Below are 18,612 nucleotides of genomic sequence, written 5' to 3'. Positions count from 1 at the left end.
TTAGTCTTCTGCTGTGGGTGGATCTTCCAAGAGGAAGATCTCTAGCTCCATGTTTTTCGCCATCTTTTCGCCATGAAATAACTTCAAGCGATGTCCATTGACCTTTATAAGTTCAGAGCTTGAATGATGGCTCAAGTGAAAGACTCCATATGGCTCCGCCTTCTCTACTCGATAGGAACCGTCCCATCTGGATCTCAGCTTGCCTGGCATGAGCCGCATTTTGGAGTTGTAAAGGAGGACTAAGTCCCCGGGTTGGAACTCTCTTCTCTTGATGTTCTTATCATGCACAGCTTTCACCTTCTCTTTATACAGCCTGGAGTTTACATAAGCTTCTAGGCGAATATTCTCTAATTCTTGCAGTTGTAACTTCCGTTCAGCTCTGGCTTTCTCAAAGTCCATGTTGCATTCCTTTACTGCCCAGAAGGCTTTGTGTTCTAACTCAACTAGGAGATGACAGGCCTTTCCATAAACTAAGCGGAAAGGACTCATCCCGATTGGTGTCTTGTATGCTGTCCGATATGCCCAAAGCGCATCTTGGAACCTGGTGCTCCAGTCCTTTCTATGAGGCTTGACTATCTTTTGCAGTATGCGCTTTATCTCTCTGTTAGACACCTCAGCTTGCCCATTAGTTTGGGGGTGATAGGCTGTTGATAATTTATGAATTATCCCATGCTTCTTCAGTAATCCTATTAGTCTCCTGTTACAAAAGTGAGTGCCTTGATCGCTCATGATTGCTCGTGGTGATCCAAAGCGACAAATAATATGGTTTCTAACAAAGGAAACAACAATGTTAGCATCATCAGTATAGGTCGGAATTGCTTCCACCCATTTAGAAACATAATCTACAGCTAACAGTATATAAATGTGACCTTTAGAATTTGGAAATTGACCCATGAAGTCAATGCCCCAAACATAAAAAATTTCACAGAAAAGCATAATTTGTTGAGGCATTTCATCCCTCTTGGATATATTACCAAATCTTTGGCAAGAAGAACAAGATTTACAAAGGTCAGTAGCATCTTTAAAAAGGGTAGGTCACCAGAATCCACAGTCTAAAACTATTCTAGCTGTTCATTGAGGGCCAAAATGTCCTCCACTCTCAGATGAGTGGCAGGCCTCTAAAATGGACTGAAATTCTGATTGAGGCACACACCATCTAATTACCTAGTCAGCACCACACCTCCATAGATATGGATCATCCCATATATAATATTTGGACTCGCTTTTCAGCTTGTCTCTCTGATGCTTAGTAAAATCGGGAGGAAAAGTGTGGCTAACTAGATAATTAGCTACAGGTGCATACCAAGGAACTACATCAGATACTGCCTGTAAGCTATTAAATGGGAAAGTATCATTGATAGGAATGGAGTCATCTTTAATGTGCTCAAGGTGACTCATGTGGTCTGCCACTAAATTTTGGTTACCACTCCTATCTTTAATTTCCAAATCAAATTCTTGTAGCAGTAGCATCCAATGTATTAGCCTTGGTTTAGATTCCTTTTTAGCTAATAAATATTTTAGAGCTGCATGGTCTGAGTACACTACTACCTTAGCACCAAGTAAATAGGCTCGGAATTTATCCAGAGCAAAAACAATAGCTAGAAGCTCTTTTTCAGTAGTAGTGTTATTAGATTGAGCAGCATCTAAAGTCTTAGATGCATAAGCAATTACAAAAGGATCGTTACCTTCATGCTGAGCTAGTGCTGCTCCTACTGCATGATTGGAGGCATCACACATAATTTCAAATGGTTGACTCCAGTCTAGTCCCCTCACAATCGGAGCTTGAGTTAGGGCGGTCTTCAGCTTATCAAACACTTGTTTGCAATCCTCATTGAACTTGAACTCAATATCTTTTTGCAGTAGTCTAGATAAGGGTAGTGCTACCTTAATGAAGTCCTTAATGAATCTCCTGTAAAAACCTGCATGGCCATGGAACGAATGGACTTTCCTCACAGAGGAGGGGTAAGGTAAACTAGAAATAACATCCACCTTTGCGGGGTCTACAGAGATACCAGTATCAGAAATAACATGTCCTAGAATAATTCCTTGTTTCACCATAAAATGACACTTTTCAAATTTTAAAACAAGGTTTGAACTAACACACCTGTCCAATACTCTAGATAAATTATCCAAGCAAAGGCTGAATGAATCACCATATACGCTAAAGTCATCCATAAAAACTTCCATCCAGGTCTCAATGAGATCGGAGAAAAGACTCATCATACACCTTTGGAAAGTAGCTGGTGCATTGCATAAGCCAAAGGGCAGTCTCTTATAAGCATAAGTCCCAAAAGGACATGTAAAAGTAGTCTTTTCCTGATCTTCAGGAGCTATATGGATTTGGAAATAACCTGTATAACTATCTAAAAAGCAGTAATGAGATCTACCTGACAAGCGATCAAGCATCTGATCAATGAATGGCAAGGGGTAATGATCCTTGCGAGTGGCTTGGTTGAGACGCCTGTAGTCAATGCAGACTCTCCATGAGTTCTGCACTCTGGTTGTCAAAAGTTCTCCCTGCTCATTTCTTATTGTTGTAACTCCAGACTTCTTGGGCACCACTTGCACTGGGCTGACCCATTCGCTATCTGAAATGGGGTAAATAATATCTGCTTCAAGTAGTCTGGTTACTTTCTTCTTGACAACTTCTAAGATGGTTGGATTCAATCTTCTCTGAGGTTGACGTACAGGCTTTGCTCCTTCTTCTAAGAATATTCTATGTTCACAAACTTGAGGGTTGATGCCTACGATGTCCGCCAAGCTCCATCCAATTACTTTCTTATGCGTCCTCAATACACTAAGCAGTTATTCTTCTTGTTGGGAAGTGAGCTCTCTCACAATGATAACTGGAAACTTCTGCTTGTCCTCAAGGTAAGCATACTTGAGGTGTGGAGGAAGGGGCTTTAATTCCATTTTCTGCTCATGGCATGGCTCTGTATCATCTAGGGCTGGTGAAAATGGTAACGAGTCTTCAGTACGTTCAGAGGGTGTCCCCACACTTGGATCGTGCTCCATGTGACTCTCTTCCATTTCTTCCTGGTGAGTTGCAGCTATAATTTCATCAATGATGTCACATTGGAATATGGAGTGATCTTCTGGGGGATGCTTCATAGCTTCATCCAGATTGAAGCTCACTGTTCTGCCATCTACTTCAAAAGAATAGGTTCCCAAAAAGGCATCCAACTTGAACTTTGAAGTCTTCAAAAACGGTCTTCCAAGCAGGATTGATGAAGGCTTTCTTGAGTCATTTTGGGGCAACTCCAAGATATAGAAGTCAATGGGAAACGTGAGCCCCTTAATGCTCACTAACACATCTTCAGCAATTCCAACCACTGTAATAATGCTTTTATCTGCTAACACAAAACGAGCTGCCGACCTTTTTAAGGGAGGGAGCCTTAAAGCATTATATATAGACAAGGGCATAATACTCACACACGCTCCTAAATCACACATACAGTCAGAAAATATCACACCTCCAATGGTACAGTTAACCATACATGGGCCTCGATCATTACATTTTTCAGGTATATTTCCCATTAAAGCAGATATAGAACTACCTAAAAGAATAGTTTCTAATTCATTAATTTTATCTTTATGTATGCACAATTCTTTTAGAAACTTTGCGAATTTAGGTACTTGTTGAATAACATCAAAAAGGGGAACAGTTACCTTAACCTTTTAGAAGATTTCTACCATTTTGGGATCAACTTCCATCTGCTTTCTGGCTTTCTTAGCAAGGCGTGGAAATGGGATAGGAGTGGCGTCTCTTACAGCTTTAGTTTGCTGGGGTTCTACGTTCCTTGGTTGGGTTGCTTCTACTTCAACCATGCCTTGTGCTTCATCTTCTTCTTCAACATCCTCTACCTCAACCATGTCCTCAGCTGGGGCGTGTTCTAGCAGGCTTGGCTCCTCAGGATTCCTCCTTTGTAGTGTGGTTCCAGAATTCAAGGTAATGGCATTGATGCCACCCTTGGGGTTGGGTAATGGTTGAGAGGGGATTCTACTGGAGCTCAAAGGCTGGTTGTTGGAGTTATTTAGTGATTCAATCTGTGAGACAAGAGCTTGCAAGGTAGAGTTCAAACTATTTAGAGTATAAGTAAGGTTGTTTTCCATGGCCTGCTGTCTCTGATCAATAGATTGTAATAACTCATCATTAGAAGATGAAGAGGGATAAGTGATCTGAGGGGTCTGCTGAGATACTTGAGGCTGCCTTAGATGAGGTGATATGTAGGCCTGATTCTAATTTTGCTGTCTGATGTTGTTATTATTATTCCACCTCTGGTTTCCATTGTTAGCTCTGCCTCCTCTGTTATGATTGTCCCTCCAACCCTGGTTAGAATTATCTCTCCAACCTTGGTTGGAATTGTCCTGCCATCCATGGTTGTAGCCGCCACCTTGATTGTATCTTTGATTGGGGCGGTCATAGAAGTTATGAGTGGCTGCCACAGTGTTGTCTTCCTGTTAGAGCTGCGGACATTCATCAGTATAATGACTATAATCAGCACAGATCCCGCACACTCTTTGTGGAACCAGCTATTGGCTTTGCTATAGTGGAGAAGGCTGAGCTTGCTGAGCTTATTGTTGACTCAACTGCATCTGCTTCAGTAAGTTGGTCATTTCACATATACTCTGAGTTAGAGCAGTAGTCTCCTTACTAGAAGATACATCTGTAACAACTTTTGAGTGGCCTTGCCTCTGCTTGTGATTCCTAGTGGATTCAGCTAAGTCGTTGATCAATTGCCATGCTTCATCAGTGGTCTTGTACTTTTTCATAGACCCATTGCTAGCACCTTCCAATGTGGCCTTATCTTGAGGTTTCATGCCCTGTGTGAAGTAGCCGAGCAACACTAACTTCTCAATCATGTGGTGGGGACATGCTTCCAGAAGATTGTTGAAGCGCTCCCAATATTCGTGGAGAGTCTCGGATTCGCCTTGAACAATCATGGAAATTTTCTTCCTCAATCTATCAGTAACTTCAGCTAGAAAGAATTTTTCCAAAAATTCCCTTTTAAGCGTATCCCATTTAGCAACAGTCACTCTAGGTTGGGCGTAGTACCACTCTCTTGCCTTTCCCTCAAGAGAGAACGGAAAGGCTTTTAACAGAATAGAAGTTTCATCTGCACCATCATGCCTGACAGTAGAATAGGCTGCCTGGAAATCCCTAAGGTGCTTGATAGGCTCTTGAGCAGGTAAGCCATGAAACTTAGGCATCAAGTTGAGTAGTGCAGTCTTTAGTTCAAAATCTGCAGCCACCGCTGGGTGATGTGCTTGATACGGTTGTAGTGTAAAATCAGGGGCTCCAACTTCCTGGCTAGTAAATCTCCTAGGTGCTGCCATGTCACCTGCACGTAAATCAACTGTATCAGTAGAAAGGGAGCTTGTTTCTTCCTTAAGTGACGTTTCAGATTCGTCCTCGGAGAGGACTAACCGACGCCGAGCTTGCCTTATACGTGAAATAGCTCTTTCAATCTCAGGATCAAATACTGGCAAGCTTGGATCAGGAAGTGAATGCGTCATTCAATGAAAGAAACATGCAGCTCATAGTAGCAAAATAAAAAGAAAATGCAAATAAATAAATTCCAATAAAAAAATTAGTAATCTGTTGCAACTCCCTGGCAACGGCGCCAAAAATTGACGTGGCAAAAATTGGCAAATTAAGAATTATTAAGAAAAATGGTGTTGCAAGTACAGCTCTTAACCAGCAAAAATCCACTTGTCAATTTAGAAAATGAGTTGTCACAAAATTAGAATTAAAATACTAGGAGTATGAGTCTCAGGTCGTCTCCCAACGATTTGTAGAAAGATGTGCTATTTTATTAATCAGAGGTTTTCCAAAATGGTTTTGAGTTTGATAAACAGGAAATTAAATCAGAGAATTTATGTAATTTAAATAAAAATCTTGACCGGGAGAAGATTAATTGGAAGTTCTATCCTTGTTGGAATTTTCTCAAGATCAATTAATAATTAGTAGTTGTTTCTACTTAGTTAACCCTCAACGAATGAAGGAAAGTCAAGTTAAAAGTCAACTTCTATTCACAAGTCCTAACCCTCTCCCTCGGAAAGGATTATAGTTAGTGACTAACAAGCCAACCAACAACAAACCAATTACAATTGGACTCTTGAGTATTCCAACTCAAGGTTCTCCTTTTAATCAACTCCCAATCAAGTAGGGAAACTACTCCATTATCATAAATGTAGACTTCACAAAATTAAGAGGAAAAATGAAAAGAGACATGATAAACAATAATCAAAGAGATCAATTAAAAATAAAAATAGTCTTTGTATTAATAAACTCTAAAAATAATCCAATTGTAACTCTGGACAGATTAAAGATATGAAAGAGTAAGTAAAAAGTAAGTAAACAAACTAGAATGACCAGTTCCGGAGGTAAACTCTTCTCAATAACCAAAGCAAAATCTTCAAATCCTAAAACTATGAATGTAAAGAAAAAAAACCTAGAGGAAGAGGTAGAATTCTCTCTCTAGATCCAAAAACTAAAACTAGAAAATATGTGGAATGAGAGTTGTCTTTAGTCTCTGCATGTTTCCTGCCTCTAATCTGCGTTTTTGGGCCAAAAGCTGGGTTAAAATGCGGCCCAGAATCCACGCCAGCATTTTCTGCAAATTCTGCAGATCGCGCACGTCACGCGACCGCGTCGTCTACGCTTTCGCGTCATCCAGCGTTTTCCGTGCCACACGTGTGCGTCGTCCACGCATTCGCGTCACTCGTGCAGCTTCCAATCCACGCGTTCGCGTCAGGCACGCGAGCGCGTCACTGCGATTTCTTCCATTTCGCACGGTCGCGTGAGCCATGCGCCCGCGTCACTTCTCACTGGTCATCTCCTCAATTTCTTGTGTTCCTTCCATTTTTGCAAGCCTCCTCTCCATTCTCTAAGCCATTCCTGCCCTATGAAGCCTGAAACACTTAACACACAGATCACGACATCAAATGGTATAAAGGAGAATAAAAATATACAATTAAAAGATCTTTAGGAAGCAAGTTTTCAATCATAGAATAATTATAGGATGGAATTGTAAATATATGCAAATCATATGAATAAGTGGGTGAAGACTTAATAAAACCACTCAATTAAACACAATATAAATCATAAAATAATGGTTTATCAGCCTAATTTAAGAAAGAAAGTAGAAACACTGAAGGGTGATGTCAAATTTTGCGTTCATAAGCTTACAAACACAAGCACTTAAGAAAAGCATCATGAAAGTTAATATCAACATATAATATCAGGAAACTGTACATTCATATAATAATAAAGACAAAGAGCATAATGATTTTGAAACTTAAGAAAATCACATACCATTATTATTACTAGTCTACTACTATCTGCTACCACATCAAAGGACATTCTTCACTAATGATTTTGAAACTTCTTTGCTATTTTTCACATTCTTTTGGCTGTTCATATGAAAGACAAAGAGCATTCTCATTTTAGAGGGAAAAATTGATGGCCAATGGAGGAAACTGCTAACTTGTTTAATTATAAAGCTGTCATATATTTCTTTTAGATTTAAAATAAAAAATTATAAAGAAAAACAAAAGCAAGCAACAATGGTGACATAATTCCTTCAAGTAACTGACATTCTCCTACAAAGCAAACTAGAAAAGACAAACTTACTCCCAAAGCTAATCATGTATTCCGAGCCGTCGAGGAGATCCCTCAATTTGCTTTTGCTTGAATTATCTCGGCTAGAAACTCCATGAGAGCTGCATTGACCTGAACTTGTTAATGAAACATCATTAGAAGCTGTAACAAAAATGAAGATGGCAGTTAATTCAAATACAATTAAACCTATAAGTCCCTACATTATATATATATTTTACTTTGACAAGTGATTTATTAAAGATAAATTACAAAAATTTTATTAAAATAGTATAAAATAGTATAAAAAGGAATAAATGATAGCTATTTTGCTATTTTCTAATATTGCATATTAGCGACAAGGACCAATTCTGCTAAAAAATATTTGTGAGATAATTTGGTTTTGATGTATGGACAATTTATAAGCATGCTCACCTTATAGACCTTATACCATTTTCCTATACAGAGTTTGACATTATGTAATACAACACCCTACAAAAAACCACTCTTTGGGCTTGAAGCATAGGTAATGTACATCGAGAATGAGAGCGGCATGGATCAAATTCCTGATAGGCAAAGGCTATACCTTTAGATATTCTTTCTTTTAGTCGGGGCACTACTGCATTTGGTCCAAGAGATCAATCACAGGGATTCCACATTCTGCAGCCACAGAAGTGCATGCTCTAGCATACTCGCCAGCAGCTCCATTTGTCTGTATATGGATATCTGCAAAAGATATTTTGCAAATCGTCAACTTTAAATCTCTATCAATATCTCCAAAATTCTATAGGTGGATAGAAAGAAAGAGGAAAAAAACCATACTGAAGACGTGCAACTTCATCAATTGGTGGAGGCGTTATAAGTAGAACAATTGCTTTTGGCCATAAGTTCTGATGAAATTCAAAGAAAGATTATTGATGAACAAGGGTTGGGTGCGAGGGTTGAGAAACAGCATAAGCAAAAAAAACCACAAGATACAAATTAAAATAGCAGCACAGCCAGAGGTAATCAATAATCAATTCAATAAAAAGTTAACAGCAAAAAATATTCAATAATCATCCAATTTTCTTGATTGATTTCTAAATGGAGCATTTAAAAAAATGAAGATGGAGTACAACTAAGCACTAACTTTCGAGCAGCACGGCGAGCAGAACCGCGAGAGAGAGGCGAGCAGAACGGCGAGAAGGATGACAAGCAAAATAGCAAGAGGAATGGTGAGCTAGTGATGAGCGGATAATTTGTACGCTTTTGGCATTGTTTTTAGTATGTTTCTAGTAGGATTTAGTTAGTTTTTAGTATATTTTTATTAGTTTTTAGTTAAAATTCACTTTTCTGGACTTTACTATGAGTTTGTGTGTTTTTCTGTGATTTCAGGTATTTTCTGGCTGAAATTGAGGGACTTGAGCAAAAATCTGATTCAGAGACTGAAAAGGACTGCAGATGCTGTTGGATTCTGACCTCCCTGCACTCGAAGTGGATTTTCTGGAGCTACAGAAATCCAATTGACGCGCTCTCAATGGCGTTGGAAAGTAGACATCCTGGGCTTTCCAGCAATATATGATAGTCCATACTTTGCCCAAGATTTGATGGCCCAAACCGGTGTTCAAAGTCACCTTCAGATTTCCCAGCGTTAAACGCCGGAACTGGCACCAAAATGGGAGTTAAACGCCCAAACTGGCACAAAAGCTGGCGTTTAACTCCAAGAAGAGTCTCTACACGAAAATGCTTCAATGCTCAGCCCAAGCACACACCAAGTGGGCCCGGAAGTGGATTTTTATGTCATTTACTCATCTTTGTAAACCTTAAGCTACTAGTTCCCTATAAATAGGACCTTTTACTATTGTATTTTCATCTTGGTTTTTCTGGTTCCCTCTCTGGGACCGAAGCCAATGATCACTTTTGTTCTTATGTATCTTCAACGGTAGAGTTTCTACACACCATAGATTAAGGTGTGGAGCTCTGCTGTACCTCGAGTATTAATGCAATTACTATTGTTCTTCTATTCAATTCAGCTTGTTCTTATTCCAAGATATTCATTCGCACTCAAGAACTTGATGAATGTGATGATTATGTGACGCTCATCATCATTCTCACTTATGAACAAGTGATTGACAACCACTTCTGTTCTACAAGCAAACAAGTCTCTAATGTTTATCTCTTGGATTCCTGATACACGACGCATGGTTGATCGCCTGACAACCGAGCGCTCGCCTGACAACCGAGCCAGCCATTCCGTGAGATCAGAGTCTTCGTGGTATAGGCCAGAACTGATGGCGGCATTCAAGAGAATCCGGAAGGTCTAACCTTGTCTGTGGTATTCTGAGTAGGATTCAATGATTGAATGACTGTGACGTGCTTCAAACTCGCGATTGTGGGGCGTTAGTGACAGACGCAAAAGAATCACTCGATTCTATTCCGACATGATCGAGAACCGACAGCTGGATAGCCGTGCCGTGACAGGGTGCGTTGAACATTTCCACTGAGAGGATGGGAGGTAGCTACTGACAACGGTGAAACCCTTGCATAAGCTTGCCATGGAAAGGAGTAAGAAGGATTGGATGAAGACAGTAGGAAAGCAGAGAGACGGAAGGGACAAAGCATCTCCATTCGCTTATCTGAAGTTCTTACCAATGAATTGCATAAGTATTTCTATCTTTATCTTTTATTCATATTTTATCTATAACCATCTGAGTCTGCCTGACTAAGATTTACAAGGTGACCATAGCTTGCTTCATACCAACAATCTCCGTGGGATCGACCTTTACTCGCGTAAGGTTTATTACTTGGACGACCCAGTGCACTTGCTGGTTAGTTGTGCGGAGTTGTGATAAAGAGTTGAGATTGCAATGAGCGTACCATGTTGATGGCGCCATTGATGATCACAATTTCGTGCACCAAGTTTTTGGCGCCGTTGCCGGGGATTGTTTCGAGTATGGACAACTGACGGTTCATCTTGTTGCTTAGATTAGGTATTTTTCAGAGTTCTTAAGAATGAATTCTAGTGTTTCAAGGTGATGTTCTTATCATCACCAAGGCTGATTGATTATCATCAATTTAGCTCTTGAATGCAATGTCTTGCTGAAGCTTGGCTATTCATGTCTAATTCCTTTAGACTGAAGCTTTAGACTAACATTGCATGATTCCTGGAATTCTCATTAAGAATTTTGATACCTTTATTTTCTTTTTCACTTAATTTTCGAAAAAACCAAAAAATTTTACAAAATCGTAAAAACCAAAAATATTTTATGTTTCTTGTTTGAGTTTAGTGTCTTATTTTAAGTTTGGTGTCTTGCATGCATTGTTTATTTGATCTTGGTTCTATTTTCAAGTCAATAGTACAGGGAACTGAAGATTCAGAACATGCAGCAGAGGAATTACACAGAAAAAGTTGGGCGTTCAAAACGCCCAGTGAAGAAGGACAGACTGGCGTTTAAACGCCAGCCAGGGTGCCTGGTTGGGCGTTTAACGCCCAAAAAGGTAGTGCATTGGGCGTTAAACGCCAGAATGTGCACCATTCTGGGCGTTTAACGCCAGGATGGCACAAGAGGGAAGATTCTGTTTTTAATGCAAATTTTTTTTTTCAAGTTTTCAAAGTTTTTCAAAATCAAATCTTTTTCAAATCATATCTTCTCAATCAAATCTTTTTCAAAATTAATTTCTTTCCTTTTTCAAAGATATTTGCTAACAATTAATGATTTGATTGAACATTTCAAGTATGTTGCCTTTTCTGCTGAGAGAGGTTTAATGTTTGAATCATATCTTTTCTTGTTAGGTAAGTCATTAATTTTTTAAATCAAATCTTTTTAAATTGTTTTTCAAATCATATCTTCTCAATCACATCTTTTTAAAAACCATAACTTTCAAATCACATCTTTTTCAAAAAAAAAAGGTTTTCAATCATATCTTCTTCAAAATTTTTCAAAATGTTTTTAAAATCTTTTTAATTAATTTTCGAAAAATCTCTTCCCTTCTTCTCACATCCTTATATTTATGGAGTATCACTCCTCCTCAATGCACAATTCGAACTCTATCTCACTAAGTTCGAATTCTTCTACCTCTTTCTTCTATTTTTTTGTTCCTCTGACACCTCAAGAAATCTCTATACTGTGACATAGAGGATTCCACATTTTCTTGTTCTCTTCTCTTTCATATGAGCAGGAACAAAGACAAAGACATTCTTGTTGAGGCTGACCCTGAACCTGAAAGGACCTTGAAGCGAAAGCTAAGAGAAGCTAAGGCACAATTCTCTATAGAGGACCTGACAGAAATCTTCAAAGAAGAAGAACCCATGGCAGCCGAAAACAACAACCATGCCAACAATGCAAGGAAGGTGCTGGGTGACTTTACTGCACCTACTCCCGACTTCTATAGGAGAAGCATCTCTATCCCTGCCATTGGAGCAAACAACTTTGAGCTTAAGCCTCAATTAGTTTCTCTAATGCAACAGAATTGCAAGTTCCATGGACTTCCATTGGAAGATCCTCATTAGTTTTTGGCTAAATTCTTGCAAATTTGTGACACTGTCAAGACTAATGGGGTTGACCCTGAGGTCTACAGACTTATGCTATTCCCTTTTGCTGTAAGAGACAGAGCTAGGACATGGTTGGACTCACAACCTAAAGAAAGCCTGAACTCTTGGGAAAAGCTAGTCAATGCCTTCTTGGCAAAGTTCTTTCCACCTCAAAAATTGAGTAAGCTTAGAGTGGAAGTCCAAACCTTCAGACAGAAGGAAGGAGAATCCCTCTATGAAGCTTGGGAAAGATACAAACAATTGATCAGAAAATGTCCTTCTGACATGCTTTCTGAATGCAGCATCATAGGTATTTTCTATGATGGTCTCTCTGAACTATCCAAGATGTCTTTGGATAGCTCTGCTGGAGGATCTCTTCATCTAAAAAAGACGCCTGCAGAAGCTCAAGAACTAATTGAAATGGTTGCAAATAACCAATTCATGTACACTTCTGAAAGGAATCCTGTGAACAATGGGACAAGTCAGAAGAAAGGAGTTCTTGAGATTGATACTCTGAATACCATATTGGCTCAGAACAAAATATTGACTCAGCAAGTCAATTTGATTTCTCAAAGTCTGTCTGGAATGTAAAATGCACCAAGCAGTACTAAGGATGCTTCATCTGAAGAAGAAGCCTATGATCCTGAGAACCCTTCAATGGAAGAGGTGAATTACATGGGAGAACCCTATGGAAACACCTATAATTCTTCATGGAGAAATCATCCAAATTTCTCATGGAAGGATCAACAGAGACCTCAACAAGGTTTCAACAACAATAATGGTGGAAGAAACAGGTTTAGTAATGGCAAGCCTTTTCCATCATCTTCTCAGCAACAGACAGAGAATTCTAAGCAGAACCACTCTGACTTAGCAACCATGGTCTCTGATCTAATCAAAATCACTCAAAGTTTCATAACTGAAACAAGGTCCTCCATTAGGAATTTAGAGGCACAAGTGGGACAGCTGAGTAAGAAAATTACTGAACTCCCTCCTAGTACTCTTCCAAGCAATACAGAAGAAAATCCAAAAGGAGAGTGCAAGGCAATCAATATGGCCGAACTTGGAGAGGATGAAGAGGCAGTGAACGCCACTAAGGAAGACCTCAATGGGCGTGCACTGACCTCCAATGAGTTCCCTAATGAGGAACCATGGGAATCTGAGGCTCAAAATGAGACCATAGAGATTCCAATGAATCTACTTCTGCCATTCATGAGCTCTGATGAGTATTCTTCCTCTGAAGAGGATGAGTATGTCACTAAAGAGCAAGTTGCTAAATACCTTGGAGCAATCATGAAGCTAAATAACAAGTTATTTGGAAATGAGACTTGGGAGAACAAACCTCCTTTGCTCACCAAAGAACTGGATGACTTGTCTAGGCAGAAATTACCTCAAAAGAGACAAGATCCTGGAAAGTTCTCAATACCTTGCGCCATAGGCACCATGACCTTCAAGAAGGCCTTGTGTGACCTAGGGTCAAGTGTAAACCTCATGCCTCTCTCTATAATGAAGAAGCTAGGGATCTCTGAGGTACAAGCTGCAAGAATCTCACTAGAGATGGCAGACAATTCAAAGAAACAAGTGATGAGCGGATATTTTATACGCTTTTTGGGGGTAATTTCATGTAGATTTTAGCATGTTTTAATTGGTTTTTAGTTAAATATTATTAGTTTTTAGGAAAAAATCATATTTCTGGACTTTACTATGAGTTTGTGTATTTTTCTGTGATTTCAGGTATTTTCTGGCTGAAATTGAGGGAGCTGAGCAAAAATCTGACTTAGGCTGAAAAAGGACTGCTGATGCTGTTGGATCCTGACTTCCCTGCACTCGAAATGGATTTTCTGGAGCTACAGGAGTCCAATTGGCGCGCTCTCAACGGCGTTGGAAAGTAGACATCCAGGGCTTTCCAGCAATATATAATAGTCCATACTTTGCGCGAAGATAGACGACGTAACTTGGCGTTGAACGCCAAGTACATACTGTTGTCTGGAGTTAAACGCCAGAAAAACGTCATGATCCGGAGTTGAACGCCCAAAACACGTCATAACTTGGAGTTCAACTCCAAGAAAAGCCTCTACTCATGGATAGCTCTAGTCTCAGCCCCAGCACACACCAAGTGGGCCCCAGAAGTGGATTTCTGCACCAATTATCTTAGTTTACTCATATTCTGTAAACCTAGGTTACTAGTTTACTATTTAAACAACTTTTAGAGACTTATCTTGTACCTCATGACATTTTCATATCTGAATTACATACTTTTTGACGGCATGAGTCTCTAAACTCCATTGTTGGGGGTGAGGAGCTCTGCAGCGTCTCGATGATTTAATACAATTCCTTTGTTTTCTATTCAAACACGCTTGTTCTTATCTAAGATGTTCATTCGTGCTTAATTATGGAGAAGGTGATGATCCGTGACACTCATCACCTTCCTCAATCCATGAACGTGTGCCTGACAACCACCTCCGTTCTACATCAGATTGAATGAGTATCTCTTAGATTCCTTAACCAGAATCTTTGTGGTATAAGCCAGATTGATGGCAGCATTCATGAGAATCCGGAAAGTCTAAACCTTGTCTGTGGTATTCCGAGTAGGATTCTGGGATTGAATGACTGTGACGAGCTTCAAACTCCTGAAGGCTGGGCGTTAGTGACAGACGCAAAAGAATCAATGGATTCTATTCCAACCTGATTGAGAACCGACAGATGATTAGCCGTGCTGTGACAGAGCATAGGAACGTTTTCACTGAGAGGATGGGAAGTAGCCATTGACAACGGTGACACCCTACATAGAGCTTGCCATGGAAGGACCTTGCGTGTGTTGAAGGATTTCAAGGAAGAGTTGAAGTCAGAGGACAAAGCATCTCCAAAACTCCAACATATTTCTCATTACTGCACAACAAGTAACGCTATTATTCTCTTTTATTTTTCCAATCTAATAATTCCAACTGATAATTTTGATTAATATCCTGACTAAGAATAATAAAATAAACATCGATTGCTTCAAACCAATAATCTCCGTGGGATCGACCCTTACTCACGTAAGGTATTACTTGGACGACCCAGTGCACTTGCTGGTTAGTTGTGCGGATTGCAAAAGTGTGATTGCAATTTCGTGCACCAAGTTTTTGGCGCCATTGCCGGGGATTATTCGAGTTTGAACAACTAAAGGTTTATTTTATTTCTTAGATTAAGAATAATAAAATAAACATCGATTGCTTCAAACCAATAATCTCCGTGGGATCGACCCTTACTCACGTAAGGTATTACTTGGACGACCCAGTGCACTTGCTGGTTAGTTGTGCGGATTGCAAAAGTGTGATTGCAATTTCGTGCACCAACAAGCCTATGGACTTGTAGAGAATGTTCTGGTAAAAGTTGAAGACCATTACATCCCTACTGATTTCATAGTCCTAGAGACTGGGAAGTGCATGGATGAATCCATCATCCTTGGCAGACCCTTCCTAGCCATAGCAAAGGCTGTGATTGATGTTGATAGAGGTGAACTGATCATTCAAGTGAATGAGGAATCCCTTGTGTTTAAGGCTCAAGGATATCCCTCTGTCACTATGGAGAGGAAGCATGAAGAGCTTCTCTCAAAACAGAGTCAAACAGAGCCCCCTCAGTCAAACTCTAAGTTTGGTGTTGGGAGGCCACAACCAAACTCTAAGTTTGGTGTTGAACCCCCACATTCAAACTCTAAGTTTGGTGTTGGGAGGTTCCAACATTGCTCTGAGCATCTGTGAGGCTCCATGAGAGCCCTCTGTCAAGCGACTGACATTAAAGAAGCGCTTATTGGGAGGCAACCCAATGTTATATTTTATCTATTTTCCTTTGTTATTTTATGTTTTCTTTAGGTTGATGATCATGAGAAGTCACAAAATCAATTGAAAAAGCAAAAACAAAATGAAAAACAGGAAGAAAAACAGCACACCCTGGAGGAAGAACCTACTGGCGTTTAAACGCCAGTAAGGCTAGCAGATGGGCGTTTAACGCCCAGTCTGGCACCATTCTGGGCGTTTAACGCCAGAAAGGGGCACCAGACTGGCGTTAAACGCCAAAAAAGGGCAAGCACTTGGCGTTAAACGCCAGAAATGGGCACCAGCCCGGCGTTTAACGCCAGAATTGGCTCAAAACGCATTTTTGCATGCCATTTGGTGCAGGGATGACTTTTTCTTGACACCTCAGGATCTGTGGACCCCACAGGATCCCCACCAATCCCACCACCCTCTCTCTTCTTCACCCATTCACCAATCACCTCAACCACTCTTCCCCAAAAACCCTTCACCTATCAAATCCCATCTTTCTCTTCACCACTCACATCCATCCTTCATAAAACCCCACCTACCTCACCATTAAAAATTCAAACCACTTTCCCTCCCAAACCCACCCATAATGGCCGAACCCTACCTTTCCCCTCACCCCTATATAAACCCATCCTCACTCCTTCATTTTCACACACCCTAAACACTACTTCTTCCCCCTTTGGCCGAACCACACAGCCTCCTCCATCTCCTCTATTTTCTTCTTCTTCTCCTCTATTCTTTCTTCTTTTGCTCGAGGACGAGCAAACCTTTTAAGTTTGGTGTGGTAAAAGCATTGCTTTTTGTTTTTCCATAACCATTTATGGCATCCAAGGCCGGAGAAACCTCTAGAAAGAGGAAAGGGAAGGCAAAAGCTTCCACCTCCGAGTCATGGGAGATGGAGAGATTCATCTCAAGGGTGCATCAAGACCACTTCTATGAAGTTGTGGCCTTGAAGAAGGTGATCCCCGAGGTCCCTTTCAAACTCAAAAAGAGTGAATATCCGGAGATCCGACATGAGATTCGAAGAAGAGGTTGGGAAGTTCTCACCAACCCCATTCAACAAGTCGGAATCTTAATGGTTCAAGAGTTCTATGCCAATGCATGGATCACCAAGAGCCATGATCAAAGTGTGAACCCGAACCCAAAGAATTGGCTTACAATGGTTCGGGGGAAATACTTAGATTTTAGTCCGGAAAATGTGAGGTTGGCATTCAACTTGCCCATGATGCAAGGAGATGAACATCCTTACATAAGAAGGGTCAACTTTGATCAAAGGTTGGACCAAGTTCTCACTGACATTTGTGAAGAGGGCGCCCAATGGAAGAGAGATTCAAGAGGGAAGCCGGTTCAATTAAGAAGGCATGACCTCAAGCCCGTGGCTAGAGGATGGTTGGAGTTTATCCAACGCTCAATCATTCCCACTAGCAACCGGTCTGAAGTTACTCTAGACCGGGCCATCATGATCCATAGCATCATGATTGGAGAAGAAGTAGAAGTTCATGAGGTTATAGCCCAAGAACTCTATAAGGTAGCGGACAAGTCCTCTACCTTAGCAAGGTTAGCCTTTCCTCATCTCATTTGTCACCTTTGTTATTCAGTAGGAGTTGACATAGAAGGAGACATCCTCATTGATGAGGACAAGCCCATCACTAAGAAAAGGATGGAGCAAACAAGAGACCCCTCTCATCATGAGATCCCTGAGATGCCTCAAGGGATGCACTTTCCTCCACAAGACTATTGGGAGCAAATTAACACCTCCCTAGGAGAATTGAGTTCCAACATAGGACAACTAAGGGTGGAGCACCAAGAACATTCCATCCTCCTCCATGAAATTAGAGAAGATCAAAGAATCATGAGAGAGGAGCAACAAAAACAAGGAAGAGACATTGAGGAGCTCAAGCACTCCATAAGATCTTCAAGAGGAAGAACAAGCCGCCATCACTGAGGTGGACCCGTTCTTTAATCTCCTTGTTCTTTATTTTCTTGTTTTTCGAATTTTCATACTTATGTTTATCCATGTTTGTGTCTTATGATCATTAGTGTCTTAGTGTCTATGCCTTAAAGTTATGAATGTCCTATGAATCCATCACCTTTCTTAAATAAACAATGTTCTTAATTGAAAAAGAGTAGAATTGCATGAATTTTGAATTTTATAACAGATTAATTATTTTGATGTGGTGGCAACACTTTTGTTTTTTGAATGTATGCTTAAACAGTGCATATGTCTTTTGAATTTGTGGTTCATGAATGTTGGCTCTTGAAAGAATGATGAAAAAGGAGACATGTTACTGAGGATCTGAAAAATCATAAAAATGATTCTTGAAGCAAGAAAAAGCAGTGAATACAAAAAAAAAGAAGGAGAAAAACGAAAAAAAAAAGAGAAAGAGAAAAAGAAAGAAAAAAAGAAAGAAATAAAGTTGTGATCCAAGGCAAAAAGAGTGTGCTTAAGAACCCTGGACACCTCTAATTGGGGACTCTAGCAAAGCTGAGTCACAATCTAAAAAGGTTCACCCAATTATGTGTCTGTGGCATGTATGTATCCGGTGGTAATACTGGAAGACAGAGTGCTTTGGGCCACAGCCAAGACTCATAAAGTAGTTGTGTTCAAGAATCATCATACTCAACTAGGAGAATCAATAACACTATCCGGATTCTGAGTTCCTAAAGAAGCCAATCATTCTGAATTTCAAAGGATAGAGTGA

The 18,612-nt window shown here is 40.1% G+C and overlaps 1 protein-coding gene and 1 non-coding gene across 2 annotated transcripts; both read right to left on the bottom strand.

Annotated features, from left to right (window-relative positions):
* On the bottom strand, positions 1 to 399 carry LOC130957334 (uncharacterized). Its single transcript, XM_057884203.1, has one exon. The coding sequence runs from the start codon at positions 397 to 399 to the stop codon at positions 1 to 3; it is 399 nt and encodes a 132-aa protein (XP_057740186.1).
* An 11,894-nt stretch (positions 400 to 12,293) lies between these two features.
* LOC130958673 (small nucleolar RNA R71) lies at positions 12,294 to 12,401 on the bottom strand. Its single transcript, XR_009077783.1, has one exon. It is a non-coding gene; the product is annotated as a small nucleolar RNA R71 (small nucleolar RNA).
* Positions 12,402 to 18,612: the final 6,211 nt, after the last annotated feature.

This window comes from Arachis stenosperma, chromosome 10, assembly GCF_014773155.1.
Source record: "Arachis stenosperma cultivar V10309 chromosome 10, arast.V10309.gnm1.PFL2, whole genome shotgun sequence".
In the NCBI taxonomy this organism is placed as follows: Eukaryota; Viridiplantae; Streptophyta; class Magnoliopsida; order Fabales; family Fabaceae; genus Arachis; species Arachis stenosperma.
This window is presented reverse-complemented; position numbering and strand designations above follow the sequence as displayed.

What these genes read in the sequence shown, in the direction of transcription:
- LOC130957334 (XM_057884203.1), bottom strand. Translation starts at nt 399, where the DNA reads ATGGACTTTGAGAAAGCCAGAGCTGAACGGAAGTTACAACTGCAAGAA.